The sequence below is a fragment of the Cricetulus griseus genome, chromosome 8 (assembly GCF_003668045.3).
Source record: "Cricetulus griseus strain 17A/GY chromosome 8, alternate assembly CriGri-PICRH-1.0, whole genome shotgun sequence".
Classification (NCBI taxonomy): domain Eukaryota; kingdom Metazoa; phylum Chordata; class Mammalia; order Rodentia; family Cricetidae; genus Cricetulus; species Cricetulus griseus.
The window spans coordinates 133037-153205 of NC_048601.1; the positions used below are offsets into that span (position 1 = coordinate 133037).

The 20169-nt window shown below is 34.5% G+C and overlaps 1 protein-coding gene across 4 annotated transcripts in view; it reads right to left on the reverse strand.

Moving 5' to 3' along the window:
- Positions 1 to 5508: 5508 nt before the first annotated feature.
- Bicd1 (BICD cargo adaptor 1) overlaps positions 5509 to 20169 on the reverse strand; it is a 163325-nt gene continuing 148664 nt past the window's right edge. For 2 of the 4 annotated variants that reach the window (XM_027430020.2, XM_027430024.2), the window contains 2 exons: positions 15948 to 16023; positions 5509 to 9807 (listed from right to left, as the gene is read on the reverse strand). In XM_027430020.2, the coding sequence (XP_027285821.1) occupies positions 9720 to 9807; positions 15948 to 16023 (164 nt within the window). In that variant the 3' untranslated portion in view covers positions 5509 to 9719. The remainder of the gene's footprint in view (positions 9808 to 15947; positions 16024 to 20169) is intronic. The other 2 variants (XM_027430022.2, XM_027430026.2) reach the window with 1 other exon arrangement.

Consider the following 20169-nt stretch of genomic DNA (forward strand, 5'->3'; position numbering starts at 1 on the left):
TGTGATTTTTCTCGATTTTTTGTTCAGATGACCTGTCTATAGTAGAAAGTGGTATATCAAAATTACATACTATTAATGGATTGATGTTAATCTATGTCTTTAAATCCAGTGATAGATTTTTTTTTATTAAATTGGGCACCTCAGTGTTTGATGCATATATGTTAGGATAGTAATGTCCGCTTGGCTAGCTGTTCACTTAATTGGGATGAAGTGTCTCTTATCTTTTCTGATGACTTTTAGTTTGATGTCTATGTTGTCAGATATTAGTATAATGATTACTGCTTCATTCATGGTTCATTTGAATACTTTAGTCCATTCTTTTACTTTAAGACAGTGCCTATATTTAAAACTAAAGTAAGTGTGGTGTGTGTGTGTGTGTGTGTGTGTGTGTGTGTGTGCGTGTGTGTGTGTGTATTAGAAAACTGATCAAGGGATTTCTGTCTCTTGATTCATTCAGTCAGCCTGTATCTTTTGATTGGAAAATTGAAGCTACAGATACTTAAATTTACTATGAAAATGTGTATATCAGTTGTGCTTATCATGTTGTTGATTTTTGGGTGGTGGTGTTTTTGTATATTGGTATTTTGTGTCTTAATAACTCAGTGGTATTTTGTGTCTTAATAACTGTGGCTTCTCATTTCTTTCCACAGCCTCTCTACTAAGTTCATTTCCTCTTAAACCTGAAATAATGTTTCCTGTATTTTCTTTAGGCTTGTTGGAGATTATCTATCTATCTATCTATCTATCTATCTATCTATCTATCTACCTACCTACCCACCTACCTACCTATCATCTATCTACACACACACACACACACACACACACACACACACACACACACACACACACACACTGCTTCAATCATGGCAGATAATTGTCTTGAATATATTAGTTTAGGTTGGTCTCATGTTTTTGGTGTTCTGTGCGCTTCTTGTATGAGTATGTCTTTCCTTAGTTTGGGAAAGTTTTGTCCTATGATCTTATTAAAGATCTTATATACACCAGACCCAGTTTTCTGAATACTTATTCTCTTCAAGGAAACTTTATACACTATCTCCACATTGAATACCATTCTAAGTATTCTCCAATATTTGTGATATAGTTACAGTGACTTTTCCTAGGGGTTTGTGAATAAATGTCTATTTACTTTAGATAAATAATCATGAACATACAAAAGTAAAGATTCCTAACTCAACTCCTAACCCTGACCCGCCAAGCCTAACCCCTAATCCTAACTTTAACCTCATAACCCTAGCCCTAACCCCTAATCTTTCACTTTCATTTCAATTAGCAGTTGGTGGGCATATTTTTAATAGATGGTATTTTTCCATAACTTATAAAGCAAAACACATAAAAGCTATTCACCTATTAAAGAGCCAGGCTTCAAGTTAGTCCCCTTCCATTGTATCCTTTGCTCTTTAACAGATATACATTTCTCTATGTCTATTTCAAAAATGAGAAAAAATTCACATCCTTTTAAATTTTTGCCATACATGAAATCACAGCACACTCAATGTAAATACTTTTTTCTTCCCTTTGAAACTTTGTGGTATAAACTCATCAATCAAGCTAATAGTTTAAGTCAAATTTTCTGTGACAATACTAATAACCAGCAACAATGAAGAAGTCACAATACAAAAATTTCAGCAGTTATTAAAATGTGTACTGTCTCTGAAGATTTCTATTATCTCTCAGAATTTCTATAATTTCAGCATACTATGATACATGTATCAGAATTTATAAACTTTCGATTTGAAATGTTACACCTGCATGGAAAATGAAGCATTATAAGATGGGACCTAAAACTTTTTGCCATAAGTAGGCTGGGACTCGGGGACTTTACATGACAGACCAAGAGCTTGATGTGCTACTATTACATTTTCTCTAGAATATTTTCTTCAACTTCAGAAATTGAAAATCAGTATTGCATTTTAAAGTCACTATTTCAGCATGCTCTGGACAGTGCCATACAGCATTCTGGATTCATTAGGGCTTCTTGGTTGCTTTAATGACCTGCTGTCACTGCCCTGAAACTATCTTTGAATAAGAAAGTCCACATTTTTCTTTTCATACTTGCTTTCCCATATTATATTAACAGTCCTGTTGTACAACGTGAGACAGACTTCTGTATGAATGTTTATAGTCACTCCCAATTGACTTTTGTACTAACAGAGGTGAGGTTATAAAAGTATCCTTCTTGTATGTCCTACAAACATGGGTATTAAAGAAAATTAAGTATTTTTGTTGTAACTTTTATTATAACAATCTGCTATCATGGTTGATTTATTTTATTTTTATACTGTCCTCTACAATTCAGTTATATTAAACATCATTTTACTTTTGATACTTAAGCTCTGCCAGTGAGATTTATCTTTTTCAGCAGTTATATTGTGAATTAAATATCTGAGGTTCTGTTAGCCATTCAAGTATGATTAATCCATAAATTATTTAAGAAGCAATTCTATCAGAGGAATTCATGCACACATGAAACAAAAGTTTAATATGATGTTTGAAATCTGGTATTTTAACTCATCAGGAAGGCATGATAACAATAACTCCTCGTTAAAGTCTTAGTGTCTAGCGATTATAACTATGGGACATGAGTATCTACTAAGTCCTGTAAGAAAAGCTGGAGAGCATAGAGGCAAAGGATTCATTTTTCAGATGATAATCACTGTAACTCCTACAGTGCATTGTAGCACCAAATATTAAGAAACGTGTGTCCAATTCCAATACATTCTGGACTTTTCTAAGTATTTGGGATTCTGGGAATACTCCATATTACAAGCTGTCTGTAAAATGCAGAGGTGAAAAAATACTTCTTTTGTCTTCTTGAGGCAAGGTCTTTCTGGCCTTACACTCATGAACTCAAGTGATCTTCCTGCTCCTCCTGCCTCCACCCCTCCAAATAACTGTGACAGGGATGTGACAATGTACCTGGATTAAAAGAGATTTTCTTGATGTTTACAAGGCTGGTCCAATTATTTAAGCTTCAGGAATGTGACAAACTATTGGTGTTATTACATAAGAAAAAGCCAAGTATCATATATACTTGTGGGTCCAACCTCCTAAAACAAAAGCAAAAACAGTAGTTTTTAGAAGAGGGAGAGATTTTTTAAGACATTTTTTCTAATGTTTTCTGTTCCAAAGGAGAAGAGGCAACCTTAGCCAGGCCCTTAAATTTGATCATTTATATGAAGAATTTCATTTTTACTCATTAGCACCTCACATAGACCCATGCTTGCCTGTTTTCCCCCTGCACCCTGTAAAATGAAGCAGAATCAAAACAGATGATTCCCAGAGCAGCTGGTTTACTATCACTTATATTGTACCCAGTAAAAGTGACCTCCCTTAAGTTTGATGACTGAGCTCTTATGTCAAAGAAAAAAAGGATTACCTCCCAACATAAAGCTTCATTATCCTTTCATTAAAACAGTGTTTCCTGAATCAATACATTTCTGCTTGAATTCAGCTAAGTGTGTCTTCCTGCCAAGACACCCTTTAAGGAAATTAATGAGTAGGAAAAGGGGAAAATAAAGTTGATACACATCACTTAACAAGAGTGTGTAGAAATGTTAAGGCAAAACATTACATTTTTTCTTTAAATAAGGTCTTATAGTGGATAAAAATATATATCATATAGAGGTTTTATTTTTTGTAAGTATAAATGAAAATGGCATACAGAAATATTTTAAACTAATAAAAATTTAGCATTGATGAAATGAACAAAAGATAATCAGTTTATTTACTGTAAAAATAAATTTGCATTACAATGCGGTCAATTGTTAAGATAAACCAAGGTAATAATTATTAGTATCCAGTTATTTCCTTAGCAATGGAGGGCCTTCCACAACTACTAAGTGCATGATCAGATCACAGAAACAAGCATATGCCATATGGAGTCTCCTTTGTGAATTCACTTGGGATTATCTACAACAAAAAGTTAAAAAAAAATCAAACAATAAATTCATAAGAACTTTCTAAAGCTAACACAAATGCATGTGTCTTTGATAATGTCTCTGGTTTTTGGATTTTTAAATAGCAAGAAAGGCATTTCTTAAATTAGTATTTTAGTCATGTTTTCACATGGTATTATTATTACTAGATAGAAACACTTCATGTCATTTAAGCCCCAAAGGCATAATAATAAAGGTAGGAATAACTGAATCATTACAAGAATAATCATACAATGTAGAAATTAGGCTTGACCACACACAACACAAATTTTAACATGGGAAAGAAACACACCATCAGAATCATGTCTTCATATATGCATAGCCATGCAAACAAAAACATTGAATATAATACAAAAATGTCATAAAAATATTTTCAAAAAATTGTTTTAATTGACTCTAACAGTCAAACCATTGAGCTTAAAAGATCTGTGGCAATAAAATTAAAAAGTATGTCCTCTGATTTGCCACACAATAATAGCTATGAACCCAATGATTCCTTCTGTAGACCAGGCTGGCCTCAAACTCAGAGATCTGTCTGCCTCTGCTTCCCAAGTGCTGGGATTAAAGGTGTGTGCCACCACTGCCCCAATAATCCCTTCTATTTCTCCATTACAGATAAATATTGGTCAACACAGTGGTGTCATTGCCCTTAACTTCATAGCTTTCTGATATTTTCATTTTACATACCAGCCCCAGTTCCCCCTCCCTCTTAAAATGAATTTTTAAATAAAAAGCATACATCCACACTAAGAAGTATCAAATTTGCTTCTCAGTGGTCTCAGAGTTATGAGCAGTGACTGATAATGAAGGTAGTTAGAATAAACAGAAATCCCCAACAAGCATTGTGGAGCAATTAAATTCCAATCTCAGAAATCATCTGGTTCAGCAAGTCATTTAAGCTTCAGTTCATATGTGGCAGATTGTTAAACAACTTCAGCTGAGAGGTGTAAAAATACACTCAAAGGATAAAGCCATGCATTTCAGTATGGAAAGAAGATCCAATGCATGTAACAGCCTCCTTGCATTCCTAATGAAGAGATCACGATAGGAGTAAGTTTTCTATGTAGAATCCATGTTATGGATATGGGAAAGCTTACATGATGTGAATATTTCATGCAAACATCTTATATTTTTGCCTACAATAACTGAAGTTAATTGCTTGGGCCTCCTCATAAACAGATTGTCAGTTCTGAAAAAGTCCCAAATCAGAGAGCATATTTTAATACAAATTATCTCTTTAATTAAAATCTTGAGTAACAAAATGAAAGAGGTGTCTCAATTGAAGTTGTTCAGGTATTTAAATAAAAGAACAATGTATCAGGGACTATGGTAGCTAAATGGCATTTACATAAAGATGAATTTAATTTCAGACAACTCATCTTGGGTTATTATTGCTGAAAATGAAAATGATCACTTAGGAGCTAGGACACTAATTTTGAAGTACGTACTTATTTCTCAACATTGGCACTGGTCATGCTGACTAGCATGACTTCAGTTCGGCAGCTTTTTGCTTTATTTGAAAACATAAATTTTGCAGCCTTCATGCAAACTATTATTTTAAATCAATCTGATTTATTAAAAAAACAAAAGTTTTAAACATTGTGGACTTTACAAATTTACGTATATGTACAGTATCAATTCATTAGTGACATCCTTGGATTGAATGAACAGGATTCTATGGGGGAAATCCATCAATTTTTTTTAGGGTTTGTTTGTTTTGCAGTACAGTGGATGCTACCCATGGTCTCACACAGGTCCAGCAAGCACCCCTTTGCCGAGACACACCCCATTATTGCCCACTGATTTCTTCATAAGAAAGATTAAATCTTTTGATTGACTAATACAAGTTGACATTTATCACAGTAGAAAATATATTTGATTTATTCATACCATTATTTGTAATCTGTGCTTGGTTACTGGAGAGGATTTTATTCAATATAGTGTATGAGGGAATATCCACATTCTTAGCTAGTTTAATAGACCAATTGTTCATGCTTATTTAATAGAGAAGGACTTATCTGTACAAGAACATGTTCTACAGCATAGATAAAGCAAATGTTAAAGACAGAAAATCTTTGTGAGTAAATAAAATTTAAGAAGTATTTATCTATCAGAGATTGCATACCTTCTACTTATGAAGCTTTCTTAAGGATATTTGCTTTTTAGACTCTGACACTGAAGTTCTCTAAAGTGAAGTTGTTATAATCCAGACAACTTTGAAGAACTCCTTTTACAAAATAATAAATACCTTAGAAAATTAAGGCTGTTATCCTAGTTCAAAAGTAAAAATATTTCATGACCAATCAGTAAAAATTAAATATATTTTAGACTTTAAAACAGAAAATCATAGAGTTGTGGGCTCCTAGAAAAACATTATTGCAAATTGGCTATACTTAAGACTACCATTTTTAAACACAAATCCTTATAATCCAATGATTAATTTTCCACTATTAAAAATCTCTTTCCTACAGGTAATGCTAACCCTTTACATTTAGTCTTATGGGATCTGTAACTGATCTCTGTCATTTGTTAAGTTCTTTTTGTTGGACCTCATTATTGTACCTCCTCTACTTTAAGCATATATAAAGTATAACTTCAAAATAAGTCTTTTCTTCATTCCTTAATAAATTTATATTTTCTAGAAGTTTTCAAAATTCCTTTTACCTCCTCCTCTTTCTTTTTCATCCAGAATTAGATATGCAAAAGGTTTATGTATCCAAACTTTTTTTATGCTTCTAAACACTTAGGTCAAACACAATTCATTGCCTTTTTTATTTTAATATTATGTGTTAATGAAAAATCCCAAGTGGGAAACCATTTCTACACTAATTCTTCTATTTAGTTTTGTAATTGTGCTTACATTTAAAAAAAATGTGGATTAAAGTAAGACGGCTCAGCAGATGAGTATGCCTTCCACTTGGCCTGATAATCTGAATTCAATCCTTGGGACCCAAATAGTTGTGGGAGAGAAGCAATCCCTGCAGGTTTTCCTCCAACTTTCCCACACATGCTATGGCCATGCATGTGTGTACATGCACACGCGCGCGCACACACACACACACACACACACACACACACACACAGAGTAAGATGCAATGAAAAATTTTATAATAGTTGGTTATTTTGGCTAACTAATTTTGGGCATAACCTCTCATCTTTGTTCAAAATGTTTACAACAATTAGCATTTGTAGTGTTTCTATCGTTTATATTTTAATATCAAATACAATACACCTTCAATTATTCTTACTGAGATTCATGGTTTTTTTCATTAGTTTTTCACTTTTTCAGTTTCTTTTTACATCCCAATATTATCTTTACAAGTATTCATTTTTACCAGCACTCTGCATTAATTTATTGAAAAAGTCTGTAAATAAATATCGATATGGCTCAGCTAAATGATGTGGTATGAGATAAATAAATCTCTTGCTGCTTAGAGAGTACCACCTACTTTTGTGCTAAAAATAAGAAATTCATTTCAAGGTCTATATATCTTCTGGGCAAAGTTCTTTTAACATTAATATTTTATAGAATTAATATTTCAAAACAAACATTTTCTACTTTATTAAAATAAGCAACTAAAATAAAACTGGTTTATATCAGACTTATTGATAAATTTCATAGTGGAAGTAATCAACTTTATACACGAATTCAATGCAGCTATGTCAACAGTGGTTACACAGAATAGAGATCCATTGTTGAGTTCCCGATCCAAAGACACAACTCATTCTGGGGTATTTATTTAAAAGGCATGTTATCCCTTAGGTCAAAGTCAACTTAGTAACTATGACATATCTTCGGTTTCAACTCATGCTTAGGAAAAGGTAAAAAGAAAAAAAAAAACAGAGGAAGTTGTCTTTAACTGAACTCTAATGAATATCTATACTGTCTCACTAATATTGGCACCAGGCAGATTTAACACCAATAAATGAGGAGAAATACAAGAACAAGAAAGCAATTCAGGCAGGTGCAACTATGTGGGGATTCTGATTGACTAGGACTCCCATCAGGGGCTGTTTTGTGTGTCACTGTACTTTACCTGCATCCCTAAATTTTGGCAAGTATTTCAACTTTTACTCCAGGTTGCATAAGAAATGACACGAAAACATCATTCAGATAAGGAACACAAAATTTTTGGGTTGCTTTGGTAACCATGACTGCTACTCAACAGGAACATAACATAAAAACAAAGTTCCTGCAATGTGCTTTGTGACTGACTGCTGACCTTTGATGGAGTGCTTGATAAATGTGCCACCACTTTCGAGCCACAAGCTGGGCAGCTCCAACATATCTGTTGTCTTCCTATAGGGCTAGTCATCTTTTTTGCTAACAGTGAGGGCCAGTTTTGTTTGGAAGAGAAGTTAAAGACACTGTTACATGAAAAAGTAAAACCTTTATGGTTTTATGTAAGTTAAGGCTACCTGACAAGGACAACGAGTCAGGGTTAGGCGCAATTATGTGGGCAGCACTTGAAAACTGAGGAATCCAAGTTAGACCTTACAGCTCAAATAGCTGCTGTCCTTGTTTTCTCAATAATGCAAAAACTAAAATTTTCTATGAAATTCTATTGCCTTAAATAAAGTCATAAAAGTTACCTAGCAGAATCTGTAAATTAAATAAGAACATGTCTTAATCTCAATATAATATGACTGTAGGCACCTGAGTGTTTGTCAAAAGTAGACAATGAGCTAAGGTTTATTATTTATTTTTTTGGCAAGAAAGATTCATTGTGAAGGAAACAACAAAAACATACACTTTCTGCATAAATTAACAAGCCACAGCTACCTTACAGCTATATATGTATATATTTTTGCATTTATTGTTATCCCTTTTAGTGGGAAACACATAGTAAGAACCTAAATTTGGAAAAAGTTTAAAAAAATTTGTGGTCATTAAATAAACACACCATTTCTCTCCTTCAAGTAATTTGCCCTTCTTTAATACGACCACACATACACACATACACACAATCACACAGTAGCAGCACCAATGTATCTACTCAATTGCAATTTAAAAAATTAAAGATACAATCAAAACTTGATTAAGTCAATGAATCATATCTTTGCCTCTTTCTTAGATTTACTTAATAAATGTCCAGTGAAGAACTCTAGTTTAAAAAACTAGCAATTGAGTTACTAATTAGAAAATAACCACATAAAGAATATCCATGAAGCAGCAAAAACAGTTGTTGTTAACATTCTGATGCACCTCATTTGTAATTTTCTACAAGTAGAAGGACCATAATCTTGCCAGTTCCAAATTTTAAACTAAATTAAACTGAGCACACTATGACTACTTAAAAATAAATGAATTCTGCTTACAGAAATTATCTTTATAAACACAAACCATATAGCAAATAAAATATAAAATAAATATCATTGAAAAATATTGGAATCAACTTCTATGGCTGACTTTGAAGTATAGGGAAAGATGATTTTATAACGTATCTATTTTACATTGTCTTGGATCTCTTTTATGCTGTGGAGGTAAAGCCAGATATCTGAGATACATGTTTCATTTAAATTTCAAAAGAACTATTGCCATTTGATTGCAGGTCATCTTGAATTCAGAGAAGCCATAAATTGATCACACCAGGTTCAACACATCATTTTATTCTTCTGAACTCTCTCCTCTTCAAAAATGATGGACTGTAATACATATGTAATTTTAATCTCCAAGAAGACAACACTTGCTAGATCTCAGGCAGTGTCCTCAGTGTGGCTACAAAATCTTCAGCCCAGATACCCATTCATGAGAGATGAAGACTAGGGGTAAGGAGGCTTGGTGAGACAATGCAGAGGAGCACACTGTGAGCTGGAATGTGGCTGCTCCTCAGGGAGGGCAATGTTCGGACTGAAAATGAGAAAGAAGGCAGTTAGCAAAAACATACTAGTAAACAATCACATACACTGTGATGGTCTGACTAATTATTGCACTATACATTGCAAACACATGAACAGAAATTTTGTGAAGAAAATTGTTTAAATTCAAAGCATGCCAAGAAAAACTCAGATTTTTAAAGCAAAGCATGAAAAAAAAGAAAAGAAAAGTAAAGAGAAACTTTAGGAACTGATATATGAACTTGCCGCCCAAGCCAAGTATTCAATTTTTGCACAATCTCCAACTACTAGATCTCTGGATTGGTAGTAAAGTGTCATTGGATCAGTCCCTTTCAAACTTTATTATGGGTACAAGTCACCCAAAGACCTTGGTAAAGACTTTGAGTTAGTAGGGCCGTAACTGACTCTAGAGTCTGCATTTGCAATATGCTCTCTGTGGTTCAGATGGTCCTAGCCAATGGACCAAGACATTAACATTTATAAGTATCTAGAGTTTACTATAGAAACTCAGAAAGATTCATTTGCTTGTGAAGCCTAGTTTGCTCTTAGGGTTCCTCCACTTTGGTTTGGTCATGTGAAAAAAAAAAGAAATCTGATGACTTTTATGTCATTTTACATTTGTTAAGTGAATGATGTGGTCTTCTAACAGGCCACCTCAGAGAAACTCCAGTTGTAATGAACCGGGTCTCAGAGTTTTCAATATCTTGATGAATAATCTCAAAGTATAAAGTACTAAAACCATTAGGTTTCCAAGGGTAAAACTACAACATATGTTTGAGTTGATATCCTTTAAAATGTAACTATCAACAGGGAGAGGGCACCATGGGAATTTTTTAAATTGGAAAACATGCTCTATTTCCCCATATATTATGAATTTTAGTATCATAACTTGTTTCTTTGGGAGTGTTTGCCATAACTATTCAAAGTTTATTATTTATTTATTTAAGTAGTTTTAAAAGCAATATTATCAATGGATTAATTAAAAACTGGACTAAACAAATACTTTTGAAGCTTTGGTATTGAAATTGTCAATCAGATGTATCTATTGAACATTGATATAAAATCATAACTAGGAAACATTTAGTGAGAAGTTACTTCCTTCCTGAGCTCTTTGAACCACTGTAAATTTACTTTAAAGAAAACTGGTGTCCTATAATGATTAGGATGACCAATGGTAAGAATTATTTTTCCTTTTTTTTTCTTTTTGGTGATGCTTGGTAAGAAACACAAGATTTCATAGAGTTTAGGCAAGTAGTCTGTGACTAAGCCACAGTGCTAACTCATGTGTATAAAATGTAGCAAATACAAAATGGTAGAATAAGGACCAAGAAGGTAGTGTATGGTTTAATCAATTAACGATAAAAGAAAAAAATCAATGCTGGGCAAGGTTATCCTTAACCCCCCTATAGTCAATGGTTAAGGAAATAATAGATAACAATAAATCAGAGAGGCGTTCTCAGGCTTTGTAGTCTTTTGTAAGTTAGAAATAATTTCTTTCTACAGAATTAAACATAAAGTACAACACAAGTTACAGCAAGTAGTATTATGGTAATCACATTATGAAGGAAGAACCTTGTATGATATAGTACTCTTCTTCCTAGAATGTTGTTTCATGGCTAAGGACAGCATAGACCAAGCAGGGGTTATTGTTCAGTTGGCCCAGTATCTTGATGTGTCATTCATGATGATTTAAAATTATTTTAATTATTTCAAATTCCTTATAAAGTGAAAGTTAGAATATTTTACAACATAGTATTGCATAAAATGTAGTAACATCATATGTAATACACACAAAATTATATATATATGTATAATATACATATTATATATATATATGAAACATATTCATGACTGACAGTTTAATAAATTATTTTAATGTAAACATTTGGCACATTATCACTTAGGGAATAACATGAATTCAGTTTCCATTTTGATTGCTAAATATCTTTAGAAGACCACTTGTTAGTCACCCTTTACCACAAATACCTTTTCACTGGAAGAACAAAGTAACAGAAAGCCTAACAATTTATTACTAAGATTTTTAAGGTATTAAGTTAGATATATCTTCAGGAAGTTTGACATATCTTCAAAAAGGTTATTATTTTTCTTTGCCTTTTTCCAGGTAAACATGACTTAATAGATGTGATAAATATTACATATTTTATATATTTGAATATTATGCCCAAGGCTATCACATACTTTCTCATTGCATCATTACATATAAAAATTTTAATAACTTAGAATACAATCAGCCTGAAAATAGTTCAAAAAATTGAATTATATTTATTGAAACATGACATACTGTGCTCTTATCTTATATTTAAATATTATTTTGTGATGTTTTCTATTTTCATGACTTATATAAATTGTGGATGAGACTCCAAATACAAATTTTAATTAATACCAAAAACCAAAGTATAAAGTTGTTGAGCATGGTGGCATAAACCTGTAATTAAAGTTTTTTGGAAGGCTGGGGCAGGAGGATCACTTGAAGTCCAGGAGTTCATGGAATTCATGATAAGCCTAGACAACATATCAAGACTATGTCTTAAAACAAAACAACAAAACTATATGTGGAAAAGTTCTACATTTTCAGTGTAAGAACACTATTAAGAAATCATATACCTTAAAAGTTATGTGAGTAGTATATTTGTACAGCCCTGAATTTGACTTTCAGAACTAATAAAAAAAAGTTAGTTATATAAATATATACATATAAACTGAAGGAAAATTTTAAAAAACTTTAAAAACAAAGAGGACACCTGATGGGGAATGTACTTCTATGTATGTTCATCTTATTGATTGTTGAATAAAGTACTGTTTGGCCAATGAGGCAGCAAGTTAGATGGGACTAGGAGTCAAAGAGGATTCTGGGAAATGTAGTAAAGAAGTGGTGATCCAGGCAGGAAGTGACATAGCAGGGAGACTCAGGACACCAATGGAAGGTGTCTGATAAGATAAGTCTTATAAAATAGATAGATTTATGATAATTAAGACTGAGCTAATAGATGAGAATCCTAGTCATTGGCCAAGCAGTGTTTGTACCAAATACAAGTCTCTATGCATTAATTGGGGCCCTAACTCGGTGGGCAGGACTCAGGCAGCTGTCGGAGACCGCCCAAGTGGCTGTAGGGCTTGGGCGGCTTTTGGTGGAAAGATTTATCATAACAGACACCAGATTTGAAATCACTCAACATTACTAGTAATTTTTCTCATGTTTCACCAAATATCCACTTTTCAGTTCAAGGAAATTGAGTCAGTACAGGTAACTTAACCTTTCTTTCTGCCATCTGTAGGTAAAATGTCTGGCTCCTTATCTGATGTGCAGCTATGCTCCATGGTGGACAGGGATGGGTGTTAAACCACTTTGCTCAGTTGTTCTGTCTGCCTAACACTGATTTCTTCATTTAGAAGAGTATAATAGCTGCTTAGTCTATAGGGGAATCACAATGACTAACACACGCGAAGAACTTACCCTTGTCTGGTACCCAGTATTAGTTCTAATGTTGGTTGTGTATTGCCTTTCCTACCTAGAAGTAGTAAGAGGGCAGTACAGTACTGACTCCGATCCTCTTGTAGAAGAAGCCACCCTGAAGAGGAGTCCTTCCAAATCTTTATACATTAATCATTTCTCTGTGTGTACTATAGTGAGCAAGAGAAGAAACTAGGAATGTCTGCAAATATCACTAAAGTGCTTTTATTTCAGTAAATCACCCCCTCGGGGACAGGAAGCACCAAAATTCAGTAACCTCAGAAGAGAAGGAATACATTTGCATTCCTGTCTCATGGAAATTCTTAAAACAGTAGCATTCCAACTATGCTCAAGCAAACTGGATTGGTCACAAAATAATCAAGACTTTGGTCAGAAATGGAAGTACACAGAAGTGTGAATTCTAACAGCAGACTAGGTACACAGACCAGAACCTTCATAACTGAATTCCCCCAATGTCTGTTTTCCCCCTTATCTCATAAGAAAGAACAAAGCCAGCAGAAACAGCTTTCCAAGATTACATACACATGTAGATATGTAAGAGGTAGGATTATAGGCCAAAAGTCTGACTCCACTCATGTAGTTAACTTTTATGTAGCATCTGTACTGTGTTGGCAATACCCCAATTGAAGGAGGCTGATTTGCAGAGTCTAGAGTATAGGTTCAGACCCCAGGTTCCCAATCACTATATTATGGAATCCCTGTCAGATCAACTTGAACATTCATACTAATATTCAGTTATTTATATCATTGAAATTATCCAGAAGTGGCTATTTTTATAAATGTCATCAATACATTAGTAAAGAACAGTTCTGAAGAGCTGGAGAGACAGTTCAGTAATTAAGAGCATATGTTATTCTTGTAGAGGACCCGGGTTCAATTCCTGGCACCCACAAGATTTTCATAACCATCTGTAACTCTGCTTCCAGGAAATCTAATGCCCTCTTCTAATGTCTCCAAGCACCAAGCATGCATGCAGTGCACATACATACATACATGCAAGCAAAACATTCATATATAAAATAAAATAAATCTAAAAAATAGAGAAAATTTCTGAGATAAATGTATGATCAGTCTTCCAAGAGACATCAATTAGAAGACACTGTCTAGTGACTACCTAACAATGTTCTTTGGGGGCTGGCAATGCAGCTCAGTAGTAGAGGCCTTAGCCTCTACATATGTGAGACCCTAGGTTCAATCCACAATACTGGGGACAGTGTTCCACTTACATGGTCAATAGACCACATCACACCCTAGCTTTGGTTGTATGGATTCTGTATCAGTGGCTACTCAGCTACCCTATGGCACAGCCACATATGTCTGCTGACAGCTGCTCATCTCAGACACACATACGGACCTATGTTTGGGCTGGTTCTTGCTTGATACACGCCTTCTTCTGGTAGGAGAACAGGAGATACATTATGTATATTAATAAGCTGACTCTAAAACCCATATCCAGACTCCAGAAGCTTAGTCCCAGCAGAAGCCAGATAAGGAGGATGAAGTACACTATGGAGATGAGAAGGTTCTGAAAGGATGCTGCTAGGCTGAGGGGAGTCACTCAGAATGGAGGTTACTCACAACTGTTTTGGAGTACTTTAAACTAGAATATGAATTGTCAGCAAACTCCAGTTCAGTGTCTAGGGAGTCTACAAACATGCCTTTGAAAAACTTCATTTCAGATAAAGGGAAAATAGTCACTACATTTTTTAAAATTCAGATTTGAATTTTTCTCTCGCCCTTCCCCTCCTTTTTCCCTTTTCTTTCTTGTAGTGGCATCTTGCCTTACCAGTGAACTTGTAGTAGTGGCCACACCCTTTGGGCATGGTTTCAGGTGCAGACGTGACCCTTTTAAGGTAGAGGAGCTGCGGGCGCATGCTCCCTTGAATTGTGGAGATCACTGGGAGGGCAGAGACTGAATCTTCTAGAGCAGGACAACCACGGAGGTTATTTACTTCTTATCTGTGTGAGTTCTTCCCTAATAAAACACCTATTTATCATTTATCTTGGGTCTGGTGAATTCATTTAAAACCCCATCCTCACTTTCTTTTTATAGATTTTGGAAACAGTGTTATTCTTTATCACAAGCTGGCATTGAACTCAATATACAACTCATGCTGGTGTCAAACTCAGCCTCTTACCACAGCCTACAAAGTGTTGGGGTTACAGATATGTACAATATACCACAAATAGCATTCTATGTCTTTCCAGTTCATTTTAACAATGGGACTAAGTAGACAGAAAATGGAAACTGTTTTATAAAGCATCCTAGAATGGACATTAGACATTTTTCATATGTAATTACATATATTTTTGCTGTTTACCCAAGATGTATATTTGAGGGACAAAAAACCCCCAAAGTGGATCAAATAGCTTAACAATTACAGGTTTGAGATTGGAGGCAAAGAAACACTGGAATAACCCAAGTATTTGCTCACAAGGGGGAAATGAATAGCCTTTATTCTACCAGGTAGTGGTTGATGACATAGCACTAACTCCTATGCATGCTCATAGGGAATAGGGACTTAAGTAAGAAGGATATAGTCATGTAGCCAATTCATGAAAAAACATGCAATAACATATAAAGATGCATAGGTAGTTATGGTCTTGGGAAGGGGAGCTGACATGCTGCTGGTGGGAAAAGGAAGAACCTGTGAATTTACCTGACAGCTGGGTAGTCTTGCCTCCCAGCTAGTTGTGAGCACTGTGGCGGTACGGAGGCAGCAGGCTGCTGACAATCTACAAGAAACTAATAAATTAGACATGTATACAAAGAGATGACATAAAGGTGTTAGTGACAGTAATTAAATCAGCTGCCTGAGATTTAGTGAGGAATGTGCACTCAAAAACATCTAGATTAAGTGTGTCGTGTGTGTGTGTGTGTGTGTGTGTGTGTGTGTGTGTGTGTGTGTGTGTGTGTTTTCCTTGGCCAATGCCAATAGAAAAGAATTTTTCTTAACTAAATACAATATTAGAAAAACTAATTTATAAATTACATTATGTCCTATGGCTACTCAAGCTTGATGTTTTGGTACATCTAAAGTCAAAGAGTCTATTAATATAAAAATCTTTAACTTCTGAACTTGAACATGATGCTGATTATTTGATTAGCATATAGATCTGCTGTTCTAAAATATATTCAGGTAATAGAGTTTATTGTCAGGGCATATAGTAATGTTGTCAAACTCACATATATTTTGAGAAAGCCAAATAATACCTTATTAACACAATATTGAACAAGAAAATTATCTTTACAGTTTTTTGAAATTCAATTGCATGTGTTGAAAATAATTGTTAGCAGAAATCTTAGATGGTTTATTACATAAAAAAATTTTAGGAACTTGGACTGATGAAGGAAGCCAACCTTATTAATGGAACTCACTTTGGTTTTTGTTTTTATTACTTTAAAACCACATACCATAACTCAGATTAATTACATGTTATAAGTTGTCACTATGTTATTCATATATCCCAAGAAAATAGGTATCTAAACCATCAAAAAATCAGTCTGCTCTCAGGCACTGTGTTCACAATATTAGAAATATGCAAAAGGCTAGTTGGAAATGCATATATAATATTTTTGCCAAAAATCTGAAAAAAGCAAAAATGGGAGTTGGACTTGAAAATTATTCTTGAAGCATTTTCTTTGGTGAAAAGTTTAGACATGTAGAAAATATTAAGCCAAGTCACCTCAAATTCTGGATTTACAAGGATGAGTTAAGACTATTGAAATTTGTTTTTAGAAGCTTATATCTAAGTTCTTACTATTCTAAAACCACTACATTCCATGTTATAACAAAAGCGTTTGGCAATTCTAGAATACCAAAATTCATAAAAGTGCTTTTGTGTAAGACATTAGAAACACACAAACTTTCTAGAGCAATATAGAAAGCAACACAAAATAAGTTTGATTTGAGTTCTCTATAGCATAACTATCAAAGGGACTCTTTTTCACAGTGATCTTTGTTGCAGCTTAGCTATTTCTTATTAATAGGGATGAGGAAATCTGAATCTGTGTTAACTGGTATTTATTTGACTTTCTACCCCTGTTTTCTTAGAACTTGAGGAGTCCCCCCTTTTTTGGTTGTTTTACCCCTTTTCAGTTTGACTGGCTCCAATGGTTCTCTTTCATAAAAACTCAAGTCTTTATAAATTAATTTCTTGTCTATTTAAAATCTCTATCTTCTCCTTTTGTCTCTTCCAAAAACTTCTCCGTGTTATAATTTGAACAAATTAAGAGAGCTAACTGATTTTTAATTGGACTACCAGATATGCAATTTTTAAATTAACTAGGTACATGCTGCCCACCATTAAGTAAGTACAATGGATGGAAAAATGACCTGGACATGTATTCTACAGAATTTTTTTATGCTTTATAATGTCAGCAAGGGATAAATGAAATACTTCTAAAGCAGAGCCTTAGCTTCTGCTGAATAGCAAACCTTAGAATCAATCGGAGCATCAAAATTCTTACTTTTCAGATCCTTTGTATTTCAGAAATAATTGATTTGCAATACAGTCATGGCTTATCATGCATTGAAAATACCCTTTCTGATAATATTTAGAAACAGATGATCAAGACCACAATGCACTCCCTTAATTAGCTGCCTGATTTGGTAGCTCTATACATTCCTAGTGAACATCATGTTCTCTTTCCTTTTTAAAGATTTATGTATTTTTATTTTATGTGCATGTGTGTTAGCCTACATGTATATATACCATGTGCATGTATGGTAGCAACAGAGGTCAGAAGAGGGTGTCAGATACTCTGGAACTGTAGTTACAGGAAGTTGTAAACCATGTGTACAACTGAATCTAGGTCCTTTCCAAAAGCAGCAAATTAAAAAAGCACTGAGCCATCTTTCCAGTCATATATTCTCTTTCAAATATAAATCACTTTGCTAGACATGGTGGTTATGTCTTTAATCCCAGCATTTGGGAGGCAGAGGAAGGCAGATTTCTGAGTTCAAGGTCAGCCTGTTCTACATATTGAGTTCCAGGCCAGCCAAGGCTATATAACGATATTTTTGTCTAAAATATAATAAGTAAATAAAAATAAGGATAGACCTCATCTCTGGTTATTGTTAATATTTTACTTTTTAAGACTTTAAAGAGCAAAAACAGCAGATTCCAAATGTACAAACATAATGTATTGATGTGAATAAAACTTTAAAAGCTACATTTCTGACTCAATTGTCTCTAAAATCTTCCCTGAGTTCCCTGGGTCCACACATCTCTAATTATGACCACTTCAAACCAAACTGAAACACAGTATTTTAGCATACACTCTGCATAGCAAAGCTGGTGTGCTGGGAGATAGAAAAGGTCCCTCTCAGCCGGGTGTTGGTGGTGCATGCCTTTAATCCCAGCCCTCGGGAAGCGGAGGCAGGCAGATCTCTGTGAGTTGGAGACCAGCCTGGTCTACAAGAGCTAGTTCCAGGACAGCATCCAAAAGCCACAGAGAAACTCTGTCTCAAAAAAAAAAAAAAAAAAAGAAAAAGAAAAAAAAGAAAAGGTCCCTCTCAGGCTTTAGTTCCTGATCTTCCAGCTCTGACCATGATCTTGTAGCTCAGATATACTCTTGAGGCAACTGTAATTGAATTTCACTACTTTTAAAGCATTAAAGATGACAAGTATGTGGCTTACAGAGCAACCACAGTAGGTGTTGTCATTTATTAACCAAGATAGTCTCAATTATTCAATAATCAAGTTACTAACTTTATGTTGGAGACTGTTGAACAATGGGGACAAAAACACAAAGAAGATAAAAATCTCTGCTTGATTGAGAAAAACAAACACATTCAGTGAGCACAGTAACATGGCATGGAGATGGTGAGGGTGAGGGAGATGCTACAGCATCTGGAACTCATCCATTGCTTACCATGTGTCAGGCACTGTGTTCTCTGGCTACTCTTAAATTTCTATCAGCTACCTCCAGAAAGTGTTAGGGTTATATAGTGAAAGAATACCATCATACAGTTGAGACACTGATTTGAAGAGAATCAAATACATCAAAAACACAAAGCAAGATGCAGCATCCAAGAACAGGATGGCTAAGTATGTTCTTTCAGTGTAATGCTCATGGAGAGTGCTATGGAATGAAGTGTGTTCTCCCAAAGTTAAAGCCTTAACCCAGCACCTCCACCTAAGGTTGTATTTGGAGATGAGATCTTCAGAGGGGTCATTCAGTTAAAATGATGCTATTGAGTTTTGCCCTCCTTGTAGCTGATGTGTAGCTTGTGCTGGGAAAAGACCAGATAGATACACGAATATATATATAACTCAGATGAGGATGTAGTAGATGCAGTAGGCACCTTACCTAGAATTTGAGTATTTTCTGTGGAAAATTAAATTAAAACACCAAATTAAATTTGGTGTTTAAGTTAGTTGCTCAGTCTGTGGTATATTGTAACCACAACCCCTCAAAACTAAAACAGAGCCTTTATTATGTATTCTAATGTAGAAGCAATGAGTACTTGCTTCAGTCCAATAAAACCCCAAACAGCACCTGTGTTTGTGTGTGTGTGTGTGTGTGAGAGAGAGAGAGAGAGAGAGAGAGAGAGAGAGAGAGAGAGAGAGGAGAGAGAGAGAGAGAGAGAGAGAGAGAGAGAGAGAGAGAGAGAGAGAATTAGAAACAAAATCTACCAAACCAGCATTATTGGGGATAACTGAACTGATGAAAAGTTGTAAAATGTGGGTAATTAAATTTTTAATTACAAATCTGAGTAATAATTACATTATTAAAAATGAACTTCTATATACTATGCATGGAGGTAAGTAAACTGAATCATTACAGCCACTGCTACAAAGGCAGGAGTTTTCTATTTGTGGATAATGGCACAAAAGCAATCTCCATGTACTCAGTACAGATACTCTTCTGGACAC